The 23,017-nt window shown below is 33.4% G+C and overlaps 1 protein-coding gene across 1 annotated transcript; it reads left to right on the forward strand.

The window, feature by feature from the left end:
• The first annotated feature begins 1,547 nt into the window (after window positions 1-1,547).
• Window positions 1,548-22,246, forward strand: LOC138322307 (uncharacterized). The gene is made up of 4 exons (XM_069266343.1): window positions 1,548-2,214; window positions 2,454-3,111; window positions 21,752-21,787; window positions 22,111-22,246. The coding sequence occupies exons 1-4, from the start codon at window positions 1,800-1,802 to the stop codon at window positions 22,244-22,246; spliced, it is 1,245 nt and encodes a 414-aa protein (XP_069122444.1). The 5' UTR covers window positions 1,548-1,799.
• Window positions 22,247-23,017: the final 771 nt, after the last annotated feature.

A 23,017-nucleotide genomic window follows, 5' to 3' on the forward strand; every position in this document is an offset into this window, starting at 1 on the left:
CACAAGGGACAATATCAGTCCTAACTGCTGCAAGAAACATAATGATCCGCATAACCAGGTTTGTCGCAAGGATGCAAGATTAATCAACGAAGAAAGAAGCAAAGCCAGACCCAGTAAAATGTCACTATAGCTTAGCAGCAGAATGGACACAGCAAAAGGTCTCTGTCTTACGGTTTTACTCATGCATGTCAGAAGCAGTATAGTAGAATGTTCAGCAATGGCAAATACTGCACCCACACTAATACTCCACAACACCACCGACTGGTTGATGGTCAGCGACAAAGGTTCGTTATTTGGTGTGCTGTTTATGAGCGTGTTGTTCATTTTCAGTGAAAATCTGTACAGAAAAAATGCACAATTAACCCTTTGTTCTGATTAAGTTACGATTCAACATGAAAATTCTTCGGTGGAATTAGTAATGATTGAGTACATATTTTGAATGACCATCAATCCACCGATCGCCATGCAATTTAGGTAACCATGGCTGAGTTAATTATGTCATAGCAAACTCAATACAAAATGTAAAGTCACGTTTGATTAACTACTGGCTGTCTGTCAATGCTCAAATTATAAATAAAGCTTTATGGAAGGTAATACTGTTTACGGTATCAAATTTTGAGTTGATTACGATTTTTTCATGATTATGTTTTATTATAATTAATTTTTCTTTGTTTTCATACTTAATCCGACTTTCTGATTGGCCGATATTTTTTTTGCATAGAGTGGGGGTACGTAATTTCGCACACTTTTGGCATTGATTTTAATGAATTTCAAATACTTTCATTCCGAACCAAAAAGGCTGAACTTAAATCGGCAGACGTACAAGTGCTTCACAACACACGAGTATGTAACCGGATATGCGCAGACGTATCACTGCGCACGGGAGCTGTTATTAACTTGATGTTAACCTGTAGTTGAACGGGTTTGGGGGACGTAATTTCGCACACCCCTCAAACTTTCTTGTTTTTGGAGAAAATAATTATTTTCAAACATTTCATGGACCAACAACATCATAAACAAAGATTAAGTACAGTTCCAATCTTGAAATGACATCAAAACACAATTATATTTCTAAATGAAAAAGTGACATTTCGCCGCCATTTTCGTTATGAAAAATGACCGCTCCCTATAGTAAACAATGTAAACGAGGTCAAGAAAGTCATAGGGTGTCCGCAGAAAATATCTGTTTTCCGCTTATATTTGATGGATTTTCATACGGGTTTCGATATATTCTAAAAAAGGATAGTTTCTCTACATATTTGTACGTGAATCAGTTATTTATCACCCAGAATTATTTTATGTCAAGTGGTTTATTTTCTATAAATTTCTTTACGGAGATGGGCCGTATTGTTCCGATTTCATTTTTTCAAAACAAACTTATCCTGAAAAGTTTAACTAAATATGACAAAATCACAGTGAGAGGCCTCCTTTAGTCACAACATAAACAACAGAGCAAATCTTTCTGACATTTAAAGGAAGATTGCGAAAAATCGTCAGGTGTGCGAAATTACGTACTGTGCGAAATTACGTACCCTCACTCTACCTCTATGAAAAAAAAATAAGCGCCACCTACAAAATCTACGGAACTACTTTCGTCGGACATCCAATGTCGGTAAACATCAAAGGGATATGGATCCCTTTGATCTTCAACACGGAGCTTCCGTTTATAAAATTAAACAAAAAGAAACACTGGTTTAAAATTGTTTCAATTGAAGCAAAATTGTATTTTTTTAAAACTAAGGCAATAAAATAGTATTTGCCAAAAAAACAAACTTTGAATAAAGAAATAAAAGTTTGGTATGCGTCGTCTGCTAGGGCTTCTGTTTAGCTACTGTGCAAGCAGATTTGAGGCTCTCAAAATGGCAAGCTTTAACTTAGGAAAACCTAAAGATATTCTACAATTAGAAGAAAATATTACGGAAGTAGAGGACTTAGAAATGAACAGTGAAGAGTTGAACAACATTTTAATGACTTTGTTCGATATTCCGAATGGAATATCAACATCTGTTTCACCAGAAGAGGCCAGAGCCGAAATGGCCGAAGCCATGAATGTGCCCGAGATTGAAAATTTTGTACGATCAGAAAATCAACATGTTCCTACACCACAACAGAGGTTTAAAGAATATTCTGAAGAAGATCTGAAAGCACTGGAAGAATCGAGACAATCCAAATCTACCAAAAATAATACGAAATGGGGGATGAAACTGTTCCAAGGTACGTTAAAATAAAATAATCTCCTGTCATAATAAAAATGTTTTCTTCCGGCCAGGACTCGAACCTGGATCATTCCATAACGGAAAGTTTTTCCTTAAACTACCAGAATGTTGAAAACAATTTCATTACAAACAGACGATTTAATAAAATTCAATGACGTAAATAACATTAAATAATATCAATATTTTTTTAGATCAATTATAAACTTCGATTATCAATCAATATAATTACATTTTTAGATTGGAATATGGAGGTGTATGGACAAGAAGTTCCAATGGCTACAATCAATGAAGGAGACCTATGTCAAAAACTCCGTCAATTTTATGCAGAGGCCACACCCAAGACTAGGAATTCTGGCAGTGGACCTACTGAATATCACAAGAACACTTTAATAAATGTCCGAGCCGCTATAAATCGTCACTTGCACGATCTTGGACGCACAGAAATAGATATCGTGCGAAGCATTACATTCAAATCGGCCAATAACATGTTGGACGCCAAGTTAAAACACAATGTCCGCAGTGGGTTATCGCGGCCAACTCAGCACAAATCAATTATTTCGAAACAGGACTTTGAACTAATTAACACGTACCTTAATTCCGGTGATAATCCTGTCCTGTTGAGGTACCGGGTGTGGGTTGATCTCGCAATTCACTTTGTCAGTAGGGGACTTGAGTTTCATATCCAGCTAACTCCGAACTCCTTTCAGTTTCTGAATGATGAAAACGAACATACCTATGTTTCAATTTCCCACGAGACCACTCAAAAAAACAAACAAGGAGGGTTGAATAGCACAGAGGCACCATGCTCAGATAAAAGAATGTATGCCACAGATTCCGAAACTTGTCCTGTGAAGGCATTACGGAAATTCCTGTCCAAAACTCCTCCAAATGCTCCGTATGTTTTTAATACAGTTGGTAGTAGACTAAAGGTTACACATTGTGCACACGGTGTGAACTACGAGTGGACACGGAGTGCACGAGGTTTAGACTACAGGTAGACACGGAGTGCACGAGGTTTAGACTACAGGTAGACACGGAGTGCACAAGATTTAGACTACAGGTAGACACGGAGTGCACAAGATTTAGACTACAGGTAGACACGGAGTGCACTACGTGTGAACACGGTGTCCACTACAGGTGGACATTAAACATGCATCGTGTCCAGGTAAAATGTCCACTACATCCAGACCACAGACAGACTAGATGATGTGCCACAGAAATATGAGAAAATATGTATTGATTCTGCAGTCTATATGGACTTTGACAGATAGAAATAGTTATTGCGATCAGAAACATAATTTTCATTGCAACATAAAAATTGCCGTTAATTACTGGAAATCATTCATACTGTAATGTTTATTTGAATAGATACATATAAAGTAAAATTATTTTGATTAAAAAGAATATATTGATGGGCATAATAAAAGCAAGGACATATAAACATAAACAAATTAAATTCTTTATAAAATGTTTAACTATGTATGTATATGGAATATAGTTTTCTAAACGGCAAGGTGCGCGAAATAGTTTGTATAATATTTGCTACATGGAACCTGGCGCGTTGCAAAACATTGGGAAAATGAGAAATCGTCCATAGACGTTAAAAATCGGCATTAGAAATTACACTTTATTACACTAAAGCGATTGAGAAACCTGTAAGCACTGGCTTAGGAAAGCAAAAATTTATTATCGGGCATGTGGCTGCTCGTGATCATCAACACTGTTCAAAGGACCGATCGCTTAAATGCAGGTCACATGTCTGATAACAAATCAAACAGACAGAATCAAAATCAATCCAACTTCTACCCATTTAAACTGTAGATTCATAGTTGTTGATTAGATTCTTAATTTGTCATAATTATTTCAATTCTAGAAACCTTGATAATTTGACAATATCCTATTCTGACCTTCTTTTACAAACCGCGTGAGTTATATGATAACTATATATATATATATTAATGTATGATCCATACATGTAGTATATTGTACACTTAAATTTGCCTGCTCGAAAGGTAGACCCCTAGGCTAGGACTGCAGTTGCCATGGTCACTTGGACTTCATACTGTTCCATCAACCACACGGGTATGATATTCTAAATTACCTAACATTGGTCAGAGTGGGGCCAGGGGCCTGGGGCCTTCTTTGTGCACCCTTCAATATGTTCAGTCAAGTGTATCACAGACTAACAACACCTGTATACATGTACATGTAGTACCTTATCCCAACCCCAGGAGGTCCATTTATAGCTGTACTTAGGTGGCAGCCTCTCTACATACATACATTGTACTCATCACATAAATACGTACAGTTATACAACAATGCAAGTCAATATAGGGATATGTGTTTTAACTGGTAGTGCATTTTAATTTATTTGTTAATGAAGCTTTATATATTAAAATTAAAAATAATCTAAATAGGCCTACCAAGTGTATAGTTAACTAAAACATTTATTTCAAGATTATTGGAATATCATATTTCATCCAATATCTTTTCATTAATTTAATTTTGTACACTGGCTTTTTACATATATCAGAAACCTGATTATCATGACTATGTATATAAAATATCATATTACAAGGTTGAATAAGTGCCTAATCTACATTAATTTTGATTATAATATATACATGTATTATTGGTAAATTCAAGGTTGTGACAGACATTCATGATTTACGCATTGTACAGCTACCGTCAGCTCCACTTCACGGCTGCCTGTCATGACAATAATTGAGGTGTATTCAGCATCACTTACTATATGTTTTGCCAGCTAGTTTTTACCCTCATACCTCATCCCAATTCCCCCCCCCCTTCCCCCCCGGGAACCCGTGTACATGTTTACCCAGGCTCTACTCTAAGTATCTAATAAGAATGGTACTTGTGTGTTTCAAACTCATGAACCTATATGATTTTTAAACGGTAAAGTATATTTGTTTGTCTTAACAAACTTCCATAGAAACAATTCTAAAATCAAATATTATATAAAGATACTGCCCCCATTCTCATAAAGCCGTGCAAACACAGAAGGTAACGATTCTGCCTCTGGCCATCTATCGATGGTCACCTTGAGGCACCTGTATAGCTGGATACTGTGGCTTACCTGTATGTTTGACAAGTTATAATTATTGAACCATGACGCAATATACGATCAAGATAACTTGCGGGGTTGGGATCATAAACTTATTGTGTGTACCGGTAATTAAGAATCAAAACAAGCTGAATTGGGTACTTGTACTTGTAGGTAGACTAGCCACCAATATGTGGAGGACGTCCGACGTCGTATAGTTTGAAATGGATTTAATTCTGCATGATCTTTTAAAGACGTTCAGTTTTTAATAAAGAATATGTAATTAAGCTATTTTTACGTACAATACTTTTAGAACTAAAAATAGCAAGAAAAATATTATTAAAGTGTATATATTTTAATGAAAAACGATCTACAAGGGTATCGCTAGACAACTGATTGATAGGCACCAAATCTTTTTGTTTAAAAGCTATGTATTACCCGGTATATGATGGTATTACTGATAGCTTATTATAAAAGAAAAAGTGTCTCAAAAGCACATTAGGACTGGTTTTTGCTGCAATTCAAAGTTGATTTTAACTTGTGAAAATGCTTGATGTAAATTATATATATATACTTAATGAATATAAATCAATCTTTATTACTTTTGCAGTGAAAAGGTTTTATTCGTGTATACTAAACAATATTGTATTATATAGTTATGTCATGATAGTTATATCTACTGTACATTAAATTGTAGATGTTGTAATTAAAAAAAAATAAACACTAAAAAATTATAATTATGTATTATTTCAAATTGAAGAACTTATTCTTCCCCGATCCCTAACTGTAACACATCACCGTACCTTGTCTGTCTAGGTCTCAATGTACCTGGACACGATGTCCACCTGTAGTGGACACCGTGTTCACACGGAGTGCACTCCGTGTCTACCTGTAGTCTAAATCTTGTGCACTCCGTGTCTACCTGTAGTCTAAATCTTGTGCACTCCGTGTCTACCTGTAGTCTAAACCTCGTGCACTCCGTGTCTACCTGTAGTCTAAACGTAGTGCACTCCGTGTGCACAAGGGTGTAACCTTTAGTCTACTACCAACTGTAATTGCAACAAAACCGCAGTGGTCTCTCCGACGACATCTCCATTCTGGTACACCGACAAGCCGCTCAAACAATACCAATTTGGAAGATTTATGGGAGATATCTCTCGCAACGCTAAATGCACACAACACTACACCGCGCACTGTCTCCGGGCCACAGCTATACAAGCGATGAGCGATGCTGGTTTCGAACTTAGACATATTATGTTCATGTCCGGCCATAAGAACGAAAGTTCCGTTAGAAGTTATAGTCGTGGATGTACTACGGGTCAAAAGCACAAGCTAAGTACCGCTCTTTCTGCTGTTGTACAACCAAACAGCGATCCCAATGTCCAACACATCATGTCGTGATGACGAGCTCGTAATGGCCGCGCCCGCTAGCCTGAATCCGGGAACACATGTACAGATGGTCCCACAGCAAAACACAAGAGTTGCTTCTTTCTAACAACTTTTGTCTCGTCAGGACTTCTGACAACACTCCGTTTTCACAAACTGTGTGTTTAATCTTTGGTCAGCAACCGAATAACATGTAAAAGGCTGTCATGCAGTAGCATAATGTGCACCGCTTCCTTTCGAGCTGCCTAGCGCTCATGTCCAGTTTTACCTGACTGCGGTGCAATCGATTAATGCGCGCAGAGATGCAAAAAGAGTTAGTTTCGTTATTAAAATCAGTTAAAATGGTTATGTGTGTTTTTTCTTCTTAAACATAATGTCATTTAAAATTAATTATAAGCATTGATATCATTATTTTTTAATTTCATCGGGGTATGAAAAAAAAATTGTTTGCAAACTTTTGTGAGAATCCGCTACGCGGATTCACACAGTTTGCAAACAATTTTTTTTTCATACCCCGATGAAATTAAAAAATAATGATATCAATGCTTAAGTGTTTTATTATTTTTACTTTTATATTTTTTTTCATCTCAATCTATTCATGTTTAAATACTTTAATAATGTACATATGTAAGATGTATCAAATAATCACTAATCGTCGGAAATGTATCCTTCTAAAAACGAATTTTGTTCTAAAAAGAAAGAATATTAAAACCACAAAAATATACCGCTTTAGAATATAAATGTATATAGAGCAGCATACTGTAGACATGGAGAAAATCGCGAATGTTTAATTTTGCTTAATGTATATGTTGTAAACATTCCGCGACATTTTTACTTTCGGGATAAAGGCGAAGTTGCAAAATCTGCTCTAGCTCCGATTTTTTTTCAAATTTTGCAATGTAATAAGTGTATGTACATTACTTATTTATATGTGCTTTTTATCTATTTTGCCTTTTTTAAAAGCATATAGGGTCTGAAATGATGTCTCTAAAAATACTCCAGGTATGTGTCAATTAGACCCCTTGTGGGCAGATTTTGAAGATATTTTTCATTTTTTATTATTTTTGTTAATGAAAGATACTTCATTCTTTATTGTATACCCATTTATAATGATATTTACTAATTATTTTGACTATAAATAAGTTTTCAAGCATAAAATGTCAAAATTAAAATTAAGGGTATTAGGTTTGCACAAAATATTTGGCATATTATCGTTTTTTTACTCACTTTAAATCATTTTAAAACGTGTCATATGTATAATCTTATAGCAGATATTTTTTCAAAAATATTGGAATCCGGAAAGATAGCATTTCAAAGGCTGAAATGTAGCGAGACAGGATTTCCTAGGTGGCTGTAAATTAAAAATTGGCCTTAGTTACCAGTATAAAACAAAAATTAGTGATAGAATTACAATATAAAATTAGTGCATTTTTATTATTGTATTTTAACTAACAGTACAAAAAAACCTGACAAATTGATATGCTCTTGGGTTAAACAAATGGTTTCTTTTTTTAAAACCAGAAATCAAATAATAATTTGAAAGAAATGTATTTCCGTTAGTAATTCAAACTCAAAAGATACAAATTAAGATTAAAACAATTTGAAATTGAATTGATGAAGATTAAAGAGTGAAACAGAATTACATTTGATTTTCAAATAAGATATGTTTCAACTAAAGCGAATACCAAACCACTAAGGCTACAATCGTAATATTGACCAATCAGTGCCATTTATTTTGTTACCATGACAACAAGTATTTCGAAAATGTTACTATGGTATACGGCATACCTCATAACCCATATGTACCAATTTCACTCATATCAAAATTTCAACCAGAGTCGCTCATTTTGTTACTATGGAAACCAAGCAATTCGAAAGTGTTTCTATGTTATTCAGCAAACTTTAAAACCCTTGCATACCAATTTTCACTTAAATCTGACAATGTTTAAATTTCAACCAATCAGAGGCCTCTATTTTATTACCACGGCAACCAATCTCTTTTGAAAGTGATACTATAATATTCAGCATACCTCATATAGCCCTTTGTATCAATTTTCACTTCAAACTGACATCATCTTATTTTCAGCCAATCAGAGGCCGTCATTTTGTTACCATGACAATCAATATTTTCGAAACTGTTACCATTGTATTTAGCATTCAAAATTATTACTATATTCTAATTTTCTCTTAAATTGGACTCTAGAATCTTATACTCGAAACGTTTAGCTAGGTTTATTAACAAAACAGAGTTCTGTTGCTACCTGAACTCGCTATGTTTATATCACACAAAAAGTGTTTTTCCGGATTTTATTTTGATACTAATTTACACATAGACAGATAATGTCCTTAGAATATTTTTAACGCAGGGCAAAATTGTGGACATTTCGTTAAATAGGGTGAAATGAGATTACGAATAGCAATATTTCGGTTTTTTTTTTTGTTAAAATAATTTTCGGAAACAAAATTATCCGTTCAAAATATGAAAAAAATGACTGGGATATAAAGTATATGATCTACTCAAATGATCTATAAATATACTTTTAACAAAGGATGACCTATTTGGACATATTTGTGAAGGTGGTTTTATTGAAAATGAAAACAAAGATTTCAGGCCATTTGGGCTTTTTTTTAAATAACAAAAGGAAAAAGTGGCCATATTTTAGAGAAACAACTAGTAGTACTTTCGATATTCAAAATTTAAGAAAATATGGCTGTGGGCAGTTTCTATGGGATTTTTTTTACATTAATAGCTTGAACACCACCTTTTACAAACTATAGTTTCTTATATACACAAAATACATTGTATGACGTATGAGGATTTGTTTTTACGTCAAAATGTCTTAAAATGCGAAAATAAGTAATACATATGTATTTTATTTTCCTGTCAGACATTTAAATACATACAGACTGTACACGTATATAAAGATGTCCGGCAAAAAAATGACCTATGAGGCACATAAGTATATTCATACTTTTATATAGATAATAAATGTATTGTATCAAACGCATGTTGTATAACCTGATATATACATTCAAATGTTGTATAATATTATTGAACATTTATTATGACGGAGCGTCTTTTTCTCATAAGTAATACACAGATTTACTTAAAATATTCTGCAATTATTCATTAAAAATAAAAAATGAATGTCTATGATACTAAGATTGTAAAAATTATTTTGAATATAACATGCCTTTTTGATAAGAACGTTACGAAGGTCTATCAAAAATGCGTATTCAGATGGTATTGTACTTCTGATTCTAAACTTCTAAATCCTTCCCCACTCCTTAGGTTTTCGACGTTTATAGCATACAATGTACAGAGTTAAGAGTATTTTCTTACCTGTTCTCTGCTGTCAGTTACTGGTAGGTAACTAGTAAGTGATGCGATCGTTGAGCTACGCAAAAAGACAAAAAATAGAACTCAAATTTGGAATAAGAGCCTTCCCTGGAAGATGATAGGCCAGAATAACGAAATTTTATACGTTACGCTCATTTCTATTGGTTAGAGGTTTTAGGTTATTTTTCCATCCATGCTTCGCGTCTATGAAGAATGTCCTTCCGTGTTTTTGGTTTCATAAACACAAAAGATATTAAGGATAACCCTTAGATATCTCGGTAGGAAAGGCTCTTGTTAAGACACTAATATAAACCATCATTAGCAAAACTTTGAATTAATTCTGGACTTCATAAAGATATGCGGCAGGGGTTCCATTGTCGTCGCCTTATTAGCTCAGATAGAAATTTGAGATTGGAATTTCTAATAGTGAATATTCGTATTTCTGATCCATAGACAGCACAGAGGCACAGTAATTAGTTTTTTGTGTGCTCTGCTATTTCTTATTATCATTATTTCTTATCGAATCCGTTCAAACACATGGAATAACATAATTTCTCGCTATACATAATGTATAAGTGACCCCATGTGCATGATTGTATATATTTGGTCCATGTTTAATACATGTGATCATTTTGAGATCTTTATTTTTCTCTTAAAATGTATATTTTTGTACGTATTGTCCAAACCAAAACACACTATTAGATGTTACTGAGCGTCAATCACAAGAACTATAACGAGATATGATAATACTGACGATTGATCAAGTTAATTCCATTAAACTGTACCAGAGTTACGATAAGCTTGCAAAATGTCATAATGATACCATACTTTTCAAGTATACCTTTTGTAATTAAAAAATACATATCTTAAATCAGAATGAGGGAGTCTATTTAGAATTGAGGAAGTCATATAAATAATGATGAAGTCGAATAATATTTTGTTTGTCAAACTTATCCTCCAAAACTAAATTTTAATTAATACGACTCATTTCTGTAAGGGTGGTGTTCAAGCTTATGTTAAAAATCCCATAGGAACTGCCCATCGCCCAATTTTCTTGAAACTTTGCATATCGAAAGTACTATTAGTTGTCCCTTTAAAATGACACTTCTTTTTCCTTTTGTGATTTTGAAAAGGCCCAAAAGGGCCTGAATTCTTTGTATTTATTTTCATTAAAACTAACTGCACTAACATGCCAAAATAGGTTAACCTTTGTTAAATATTCTACATTTTTTCATTCATAATTCATTTGAGTAGATCGTGTACTTTATATTTAAGTCATTTCTTTTAAATTTGTAACGGTAAATTTTGTTTGAAATAATAGTTTTTATGAAAAATGAACACTTTTTGGAGAAAACGAAAACAAACATTGCTCTTTGTCATCTGATTTCACCCTGTTACGGGTTTTGTCCACAATTATACCCCCCCCCACCCCCTCCCATTAAAAATACTCTCATGACAATTTTGTCTATGTAAAAAATAAGTTTCGAAATTAAAATCCGGGAAAACAGTTTTTGGAGTGACTTGAAAATAGAGAGTGCAGGTAGCAATGGACCACTTCTTTGTTAGTATACCTAGCTATTACATTTCCATTTAATGATTCCAGAGTTCGTTGTAAGTGGAAATTAGTGTAAAATAATCATTTTAGATGCTAAACATCATAGTAACACCTTTGTAAATATTGGTTGCCATGGTAACAAAACGGAGGCTTTTGATTGGTTCAAATTTAGATTTTGTCAGATTTGAGTGTAAATTGGTATTTGGGTGTTAAGAAGTATGCTGAATAAGATGGTATCACGTTCAAAAAGATTGGTTGCCATGGAAAAAAATGGAGGTCTCTGATTGGTTGAAATTTAAATATTAATAATATAAGTGAAAATTGGTACATATGGGTTATGTGGTATGCCGAATGATAAAGTAACAATTTTAAGTGCATTGTTGTCTTTGTAACGAAATAAAGACCCCCTGATTCGTCAAAATTAAGATTATAGCCTTTGTGGTGCTGGTATTATTTTAAAATTAAACATATTTTACTTCATAATCAAATGTAACTCTGTTTCCTTCTTTTATCATTTTAATTCAATCTAAAATAGTTTATCTACGTAAGAAAAGTGTATAATCTTAATTTGTATTTTTAGAGTTTGAGTTGCTGACGAAAATATATTTCCTTTCGATAATTGTTTGATTTCTGATATTAAAAAAAGCTATTTTTTTCACCCAAGAGCATATCTAATTGTTAGGTTTTTTATATTGTTAGGGAAAATGCAAGAATAAAAAGCACTAATTTTACAATATTTATGATAGTATAGAATTTTTATCACTAACTTTTGTTTTATTATGGTGTCAATGATTAAAATTAGAATTTACAGTCATTTAGGGCAAATTTTGATTTAAGTCACCTGAGACGAGGTCTCAAGTCACCTATTCTAATTGCCTTTTGTCCGTCGTCGTCCGTCGTGCGTCGTGCGTCATATGTCCGTAAACAATTTACATTTTTTACATTTTCGACTTCTCCAAATGCAGAAGCAATTTCAATGAAATTTTGCACAAACCTTCTTAGGCATAAGGAAAATCTAAATTGTGAATTATATTGTCCCCACTCCCAAGGGGGCTGTGGGAGGGGCCATAAGGGGTAAAATTGACTAAATTTCATAAGGGGTAAAATTGACTAAATTTCAAAAATCTTCTTCTCAACTCACAAACGTGGTAGAATCAAATACTCTTCATAGATAGAAAGGTCTTAAGGTGAATAGTTTATATTGAGAAAACACATCTTTGAGCATTATTTGGTCATTTGTAATAGGAAAAGAGTCAAATGTTGTCAGAATTATCAGTATGAGATGGCCGTTAAATCCTATTAACTATTTTTTTATGATTGACCCCCAGGGGCCTTAGGGGTGGGGTCAAAAGGGGTCAAATAGGCTAAAACTTCAAAAAATCTTCTTGTGAAATTCTGGAAACAGTAGAATCAAATAGTTTTTATAGATAGAAAGACAGATTGTGAATTATATATCTCTGGGTCTATTGTTTCCCCATGAGGAGCAGGTCAAGTTTACTATATAGTCTATATAGGGAAAACACATTTATGAACATTTTTTGCTCAATTTTCATAGGAAATGAGTCAAACTTTCTTAGAATTATTAGCCTGAGATAGCATTTTTAACATCATATCCATATTGGTCCTGGCCGCCCCCTGGGGGCAGAGGGACGTGGCCAAAAAGTTCAAATATGCTTAAACATAAAAAATCTTCTTCTCAAATTCTGGAAATGGTAGAATCAAATACACTTTCTAGATGAAAAAGGTCGTAAGGTGTTTTATAAAAATTTTGAATTATATGACCCCGGGGTCTCACATTTCCCTTTGTGGAGGGGGTCAAGTTTACTACAGTTTATAAAGGAAAAACACATTGATGAGCATTTTTTATCGATCCACGCTGACCCCCTTTGGGGACAAGAGGGGCGGGACCAAATAGGGTCAAAATAACTAAAATATAAAAAAAAATCTTCTTAGTTCACAGGTTTGATGGAAGCAAACACTTTTCGTAGACTAAAAAGTCAAATTTATAAAATCATTGACCAACTTTAAGGCCAAGTATATAGTGTTTATATGTCTTTTATTTATTTCATTATATATTCAAACTCAAGTGACCGTAAAGGTCAATGGGCCTCTTGTTTTTAATTCTTCTGGCTTCATTTGAGACAATGAAATGCTTTTTTACCGGATTCAATTTTTTTTGAAAAAGCATGCTATAGGTATAATCTTATAACAGATGCTTTTTCAAAAAAAAATTGAATCCTCGAAAATAGCATTTCATTATTAAGAAACACATGTGCTTGACCTACTCAATGTAACATACTTGAAAGCCGCACATGTAAATGTAGATAATTTTATATTAGTCCAAATTTCAAACTCTAAAATTCTTATCATTAATATATTATACCACAGGACGACATTTTAGCTATATTAAGCGTACCCCATATTTTGAAAATGTCAAGTTTTCTAATTATTTGAAAGTTTTACTAAGATAAAATGATGAAGCAATACGAAATTATAACTAAAATTAGTTTCATTTTTTAAATAAGTGCAGTGAAAGTATTTTGAAATCTTTACAAGAAATATTGAAGAATAACAAATATTGTAACGGAACGAAAATCAAACACACTGACCAAGATTCTTAAGGCGGTTATGAAAGTACATGTAGCAACCTTTTTTTTCTTTAAGATGGCTGATATCAGAAAAAGTAAATCATCAGAACATTTTAAATGATCGAATCTGCCAAACGTTGTAAAAGACTATGTATTTTGAACATCAAATTATAGTTGGGTAGGGGTAAAATATGCTGTTATTCCGAGGGAATATAATGGGTTGACTGTGTGTTACCTTTATTTTTAACGAAACCACTGGTTTTATTCAGTTATGCAAACAATAATACTGCAATTTGACCTCCACTTGACAACTTACTGCTGTAGCTTGTCATGTGGAGGTCAAGGCAATACAGTTCCGACAAAATTACACATTGTCGAATAGTTTTATATCAATCAAACCACCATTTTATTTTTATTCTGAACTTTAGTATGAACTAATATTTCCAAAAACCTTTATTATAAAAGAAACAGTTAGGCATAAACAATTTCAAAATCAATCAAAGAATCATATTATTTTTATTCCAAATTTTAATATGAACTAATAGTTCCAATAATCTTTATTAAAAAAGAAACAGGTAGGCATAAATAATTTCAAAATCAACCAAACCTCCATATTATCTTTATTCTAAACTGAAGCATGAACTAATATTTCCAAAAACCTTTATGATAAAAAGAAACAGTTAGGCATACACAATTTCGACTTCCCAGCAGTGCAGAGGCGATCTCAATGCAGCCATATTTGAATCTCTTTCAGATTTACAATTCAAATTCATGTGGGACCTGTCAGGCGCGTGAAGTCTGTATTGAACTTAGCTCGGGTAAAGATATTTGTATGGAAGGTAATAAAAAAAAACTTCAACAAATGTCAGACATAGTAATGTTATGCTGTTTTTACAAATACGAAAGTAGGTAAAATTGATAAAAATCCTGATTTACGTAATATACATATTATGTTTTATAGTTCATGCACATTAATTTAAATGTGATCACGGATTGGAAATAGATAATAAAGTAATAACCCACTTTCACCCGAAATCTGCTTCAACTAAAAAACAGTAGCGGTTATCTAATCGTATCTACGTCGGCCTTTAATGATATTTTTGCAATATTTTGAAATCCTATATCAATAAGTTTCAAACGTGACCTCAATGTGTCAAATCACAATGTTTTGTCTCTTTTAATCTCAAAGGTGTATATATTGTAAATCCCTTTTCGCTTTATATATACATGTTCAGGTAATTTCATGAGATAATCGAAAGCAAATTCCAAGGTTTCGCTGATGATTGTGTAAAACATTACACGATTGCCAGTTAGAACCAATAACGCGGAATTATGAAATCGCAAATATGTTTAAAATTACTACGAAGCAATATTTTGTTGTATATTGTTTGTTTTTTGGGGTTTTTTTTCTTTTTTTTCTAGAATATGAAGTTTACTTTACTGCATATATTTATTATCCATTTGTTAAATAACCATACTTCTGTGAAGATATATATTCCCCGATATATATTTCCATTGCATTAAAATGTAACATTTTCTTTCAGTCCCTCGAACTTGCCATAACGATGACGTAATGTTTGACAACAGGTGTTATTACTTCAGCAGTTACATTCTGACATGGATGGATGCACAGGTATACTATTATATGAATGTTTTAACAATGATGTTAAACACATTTTTTAAATATCGTGAGTGAATTTGCAACCCGCATTTCGGTCCTATTCTTACTGCAAATTGAACTGAATATCTTTTCGTTATGCTTAATGAAAATATATTCAGAATTTCTTTTTTATTTAATCGATGTATTAACGAAATTTTGTTTGTTAGCTGTGTGAATCTGTGTTTAAACGTACGATCCATTTTCCAAAAGGATTTTTTTGCCAAATAGATACACAAAATCGATGCGTGTGACTTAATGTGAAATGTGAAAACCAAGAAAAAAAATATTATTACTATTCTAAGATTCCGGGCGGAAATTACCATATTAGTTTATTTATTCATGTGTTATTATTTCTGTCTCCCAGGTGATGTGTGGATACATGTATATGTATGGCGTCCTTGTTACCATAGATACACTGGCCGTAAACCAGATGTTGGTAGCTGCAAACATAGATGACAGTAAGTATGCCATGATATTCCGTCTTTGCATATTAAAGATATATCTGCCCTTGCGAGTAGCTATTAATTGTGACGTCATGTTTTTCAAAGAAAAGAACCAATTTCTCCCAGAATACATTGCGGTTTCCTGAATATGGGGACCGCAATGAACCATGGGAAAGATTGGAAAAGGACGTCTTATTAACTCACAAAATGATTACGTCATATTCTATGCCAACCCACAAGGAAGATAACCCTGTTTTATGCAAAGAAGGAGTTAGTCGATGCTAATATTGCTTGTATTTACTACAAACCTATATTGTAGGTTACAGTTGAGTAAATTGGTTTCCAATAGAACGCCTTGTGAATTCACACCAAGAAAAACACTGTCTTGTGCAGATTAAAACCAATTTAAAACCAAACATGAACTAACAAATGTAAGTTATTTTAGAAAATATCAAAACAGAAAAATAATTGGAACCACTAAAATTATCATCGTGGAGCAAATGATTCTCGATCAAAACTTTCTTTATTGATTTTTACTTATTAAATTCATACCAAGAAACTTTCCAGGTCCGTCGTGACATAAACAATGAAATGTATGTAGGATAAGTTTCAGCTTGATCCTAGAAACTAATTTGAAAACAAAACTATACTTTTAACTCCTATAAAATAGTCATGGAATTGTGGAATATAAAACAAGCGTTTATCAAAGTATGAATGTTTTGTGTTCTAACATCAGGAACTATGTGTGTTACCATCGAGTACGTACCGTCGACTCTTTCAAAAATAATGTCACAATAACAGCGTTGTTTTTATAATATTTTCCACATTAATCTCGTCACTATTGATATCATATTATCGTTCGTTTACACTACGAAAGGTGTTTGGATATTCAATAAATATTCATTTCTTTAACAACTAATTGATTGATTAACATTTCCAAATAGAAGCAATGTTCAAATTAAAGATGCTCCACCGCCAATAGAGGAAAAAACCCGATATCTATCATTTTAACAATAATTGGAGTTTAATCATATATACATATGTGTAATCAACACAAAATAATATATGTAAAATAATCTATCTTGCTTTTGGTGCATGCGCAATCAGTAGTTTACGTCATATAGGACATAGTGCCACGGAATTTTTTCGGGATGCAATTAATTATTTTTCATATTTTTAACTTGAATTAAAATTAGAAGCTCAAACTTTTCAGTGGTGGTAATGGTGTAAAGTAAATAACTTTTGTAACTGAAGAAAAAATTTTATTTGGCTGCTCCTGTTTTTGAAAGAGAAAAATACGATTTGTCGGCAGTGGAGCATTCTGAATGATTGACAATAATGTAAATTTTTTGTCTCTTTTTTTCTTAATTTTCTTTTACTGTTTCGAGATTTGATTTTAAGTTATGTTTATTATGAAAATAAATGTTTATTGTTTGTCAGACTAAGCAGATGATACAAATAATATTTTTCGATAAAATTGAGTTATCTGCTCATGAAATAGCGTGATCGATTGTTACATCACCCGATTTGATAAAAACGTCACTGATTCATGTGAAAACAACGTTAGTTTCTCGTAGAAACAGATGACGTAAAATACAAGTTGCTAACCAGAGAAATTAAACCTGAATATGAATACTAAATTTACGGTATTATAAATTGATTTTCTTTCCAAGTTTTGTAAAGCATATTTTTTCTTGCAGGATTCTACACAGGTGGGAACGACAGAGTAATAAACACAGAATACGTATGGTCGGAAAATGGTCAGCCATTCGGTTTCACAAATTGGTATCCGGGTGAGCCTTGAAATGCCACCACTCAGAACTGTGTAGTGATTAATACTAACACCGGGCTATGGAACGACGATAGTTGTCTTGGTCACAACAGGTTTATATGTCAGTACAACTTGCTATCTTTATAACATTATATACTGATCTCCATGGGTTATTATCACTGTTGTTATATCCACCACTAGGCCCGGCTATATCATAGTAAAACTAAGGGTATTTCAGGAGAAAAAACTCAAATCATAAGCCTATATATTTATATTCTTATATTATACGAATGAACCAAAGTACCTGTCTCAACTGTTGTAGCTCACGCAGCCTTCAGTTGTGTTATGGTATAGTTAAGAGGTGGATATAAGGACGGTTATAGTAACCACCTCTAGTGTCAAGGATAAGGCGGCATGGAGATGAAGGCATGGTGTTGACTAGAATGGTAAATCTTGTTAGTTGAGAGGTGCGAAATATACCCAATAGCCGAGTGATTAAGACGTACGATATTCTACAGCTAGTTTATACTTCACGTATGGAACGAATCCGGATAGAAGATTATATTTGAAGTGAGTGAATGACAGATCAATCAGACAGGACTCAAGGTTATTCTATCGCATATTTTCTGTTCTTAAACTTGCTTAATACGAATGAAGTTCTAAACGAACTTTACCTGGTAATGTTACAATTTTACAATTAGAAGATATGGAAATATGCCTCCTTGGAGGTATAGGATAACCTAGGGTCCTGTCTGATCTGACACTCTCTCGCTTCGAGTAGTACCTATATCCGGATTTGTTCCTATACAGTGATCGATTTGGTCGCGGGTTCGAGGAACAAGCGGTGAAATTTGTCACTCCATAAATGACTGTTTAATCAATGTTTATCTTAACAAAACCCAACAAAAACACATTAGGGGCAGCATTTTTATTTATTTCAAATGTTTCTACATGGATTAAATTTTAAAACTAAAGGTTAAAGGTTAAATATAAGTTTTCATATCCTTCGTAGAAATCGAATGAATGAATGAATGAATGAATGAATGAATGAATGAACGCACGGTGAGACGAATGAACGACGAACGTAATAACAACATTGAAAAATAATTTAATAATTCTCATTTACAACTGTTTACGAACAGTGTATCCTGGTTCAATGGGTCTACTCCAACCAAATTCGCCATCAAAATATAAAACACTTCTTCTAAATATACGATAATTGCAAATTAATCTGTTTTTTTTTTCATAATATGTATGACTGCAAATGTAATAAAAAGTTCACGCAATAAGTATCAAGTACTTTCAACGACGTTTCGTTATGGGAACAATTCATGTACTACGTAATACCCGATAATGTTTGTGCGGAACTATTGTTTCTATTGGTGATGAAATGACGTCAAAAGACGATATACCGCGCTAACGTCATTTCAGCGGGAAGATTACAAATAGGTGCGTTCCGTCACCACTGGATATACTAGTACCGCACAAACATAATCGGGTATCATGTGGTTCGTAAATTATTCTCATTACTCAAAATTATGCAAATCGTTTTAGGCAAGAAACGATATTCCACACCATTTTCAGAAATTTGAAGTTAAGTTAATTCTTTCGCAAACTTCAACAAAATATTTTTTTGACTTATTTGTTTTCATGGAAAGCATTGCAAAAAAGGACAAAAAGACAAAAACAACAAAATAGAAGGTTATTTAATTAGGGATATTTTCCCGTCATTTCTGTAATGTTTTCTTGTGAAAAAATACTTTTTGTTTGACGGCCTTTTAACAGCGTGGGTCATTTCAATGTATTAACAGCATGAGTCATTTCAATGTACATACACCTCCTTTTTGTTAGGAGGATACACCTCCTCATTTCAATGTACATTTGTTAGGAGGATATCACGAATGATTCTATCCGTGAAATTTAACAAACGCATTGTAGTTCGGGTTATGTACATACAGAACGAATCCACCCTCTAATGACAACAAATATAAACATGCATCTAAACATTCTAAAAATTAATTATAGGAATTACTGATTTTAAATGAAATTTTACGAAAAGAATTTTTGTTTGTGAACAAAATTTAAAAAAACTTCGCAATAAGTTGCAGAAAATTGTTATATTATTGTTATTATATAAATACAATATATAAATCTACTTTCTTTCCAATGTAAATGGAAATCAAAATGCAGCTATACGGTAATACTACTACTATCCTCGATTTCTGAAGTAATGTCAATATTTAGAGTTGTCATACTTATGTTCACAGACGTAGACTTCTTTGTCATTGCATTTTACAGTGTTAACTCCCTTGCAGGTAGGTATCCATTATGACCTCATTACTTTTGTCTACGAAACTCTAGCCATTTTCTCTGAAAAGTATGACGTCACGCTCGTGATTGTCTCCGTTTTTTGTCAGTTCGTCCATCTGTATGTCTGAGTTGATGTTGATTGGTTTCGAGACAATAACCTAAGAACGGATATTTTCATTTCTTTGAAACTTCTCACAACGTAAGCTTACTAACAGGCACATCATTTAACTGAATTTGGTAGTCAAAAAGTCAATTAAAAAGTCACGGTAGGTTAGGGATACTGGAATAACTTAAGGGGTTGGCAGGGGAATTTGTTGCTTCAACAGAATGTTTTCCATATGTTTTCATCGTTATAACTATCATAAAGAATACACAATGATATTTTAAATCTTAAGACTATCAAAGTACAGTAAAAACGTCCTTAAGACGAATCTGTCTGATCCGATATGTTTTTTTGCTTATCTGGAAGTAAATTCGAATTCCCGGTTTTGGTTCCTCTTTGAGAAACGTATAACGAATTTGCTTACAACGAACTATCTTCTGATACGAAATTATTTTTTTTAGTGTAATGTAAACAAAAATGAAATATATATCAAATGTACACACAACATATACAATACAACAAAATGCATCGTAAAACTCATCTCAGCCATTCTAAATTGTAATTATTTTTCCCGGGGGTGACCGCCGGACCCCACAAACACCAAAATCTCGCGCCTTCGGTGCTCGCAAATTCAACAAAATGCATCGTAAATCTCATCTCAGCCATTCCAAATCGTAATTATTTTCTCAGGGAGACCCCCGGACCCCACAAACTTGCAAATTCATCAAAATACATCGTGAAGCTCATCTCAGTTGAGTTATTCTAAATCGTAATATTTTTCCAGTAGAAACCCCGGACCCCCCAAACTAGCACGCTAATTTGCGTATTCATTAATTCCCTGTTAGCGACGCCACTGTCTATAGATGTGTGCAAGGATTATATGTAATGATATATGAAAAATGAAAAAAGTATATCAAGTATCTCTCTCACGCGAGGGGGAGGGGGGGGGGTGTTACGAAATATTGAGGACCTTTATTACGTTTCATCTTCCTACGCTACTGAGTATAAGTAATTCTGACCAAAACGGTATTTTTGGTGTTTGGAAATATTATACAGAACGACCACAAGACGGTCTTGGAAATTGGTGGTATTTCGTAGATTCCCAGTAAATTTCCACGGCAGCCGAGATTTCGGGACTTGTGGGCCGCCTTCCTTCAAAGCTATTCTGACCGATTGGATCGACGAGTGGACCATTCACAAATCGATCGTATTTATGAAAATTCTGTTTATTTTATTAAACGATTGCTGAAATTTATAATGCGCACGTGTTGTGTCACTTGTGTATCTTGTTTGAACCTGTTTGGACTGATGTTGAAAGCCGCATCGCTTTTGAAGTTACAATCGGCAATATCAGGTAAGTAGTTATGTATTTTACTTGTTAGGATGTTATTATTCGCTATCAAATATTTGAGATTGCTGTTGTTTATTATCAGAGATTTAAATAATGTTCTGCTGTCTAAATCTCTGTTTTAATGATTGTTTTTCGTATACCTACTGCAGTACCAAGTCTGATTATAACAGCGACTGAATTAAGCGTTAGGCTTCTGTAGGCTCCACTACATCAATTAAAAGCATCTCGTAAACTGACTGTCTATTGTACAGACTTTGAGGCAGATGCCGTTTTAATATGTTCTTCTAATATATTGCTTAATTGTATGATTAAATTGCTACCTACAGCAGTGTAATTAAACCATACCAGTTATCAGATGACACATGTTTTGTTAATCAGCTGCCGTCTAAAAATATCACCGAGCATACATGGGAAGTGACACGTCCATGCGACCATGTCTGGAAAGGAATAGCAGTAAACTAAATAAAATTGACAATTAAAGAAGACAAATCTACGGCGGCTGGGAGCGGACATATATTTGCGTGGAAGTGAAATATTATTGCGTGGGAACGAAATATTATTGCGTGGGAACGATTTATATTTATTTCATGTCCGCTCCCAGCCACCGTACACATCTGAAATATCTGCTATCTTGACAATGGACATGATTAACATTATTAAATATGCACTGCAGTTTTACATGACACCTAGGCTAACGTACACCATGAACATTACCCTGGAGTAGGCCTAAGTTACTGGATACTTGGGGGGCAGGGTTTGTCATAGTAACAAGAAGGTTTTAAAACTTAAATGAAGGCCTACTGAATATCATACACTCAATAGCCTGTTCAGTTTCGAGCATTTCAGAGACTAGCTTAATTTTTATTTTATTTTTTTTTACATTTTTTTCATATTAAGAATTGTTATCTAGATCTAAAAAATGCAAACGGCTTACATTCTGTATACGTGTGTACCAAATTTCTCGGTCCCTCGGTCAATTCCGGAACAAACAATAATTTACTAAACTTGATAATGTTTGGGAATAGATCTAAAAAAACATATGTCTCTCTCATTAGTCATTATATAGATACATTTTAAACAATTAAACCATTTTGGTTAAGGTACAATATATTGTACCGCTAAATACATTTAGGGTTGAAAAATGACAGCTAAATTTGAAAGAGGTTGCTTTCAAGTAAATACATCTGTACTTCATTCTTTATGTGTTCTAATAAAATGTTTTCACTGGGATTG

The sequence above is a fragment of the Argopecten irradians genome, chromosome 4, assembly GCF_041381155.1.
Source record: "Argopecten irradians isolate NY chromosome 4, Ai_NY, whole genome shotgun sequence".
NCBI classification, from domain to species: domain Eukaryota; kingdom Metazoa; phylum Mollusca; class Bivalvia; order Pectinida; family Pectinidae; genus Argopecten; species Argopecten irradians.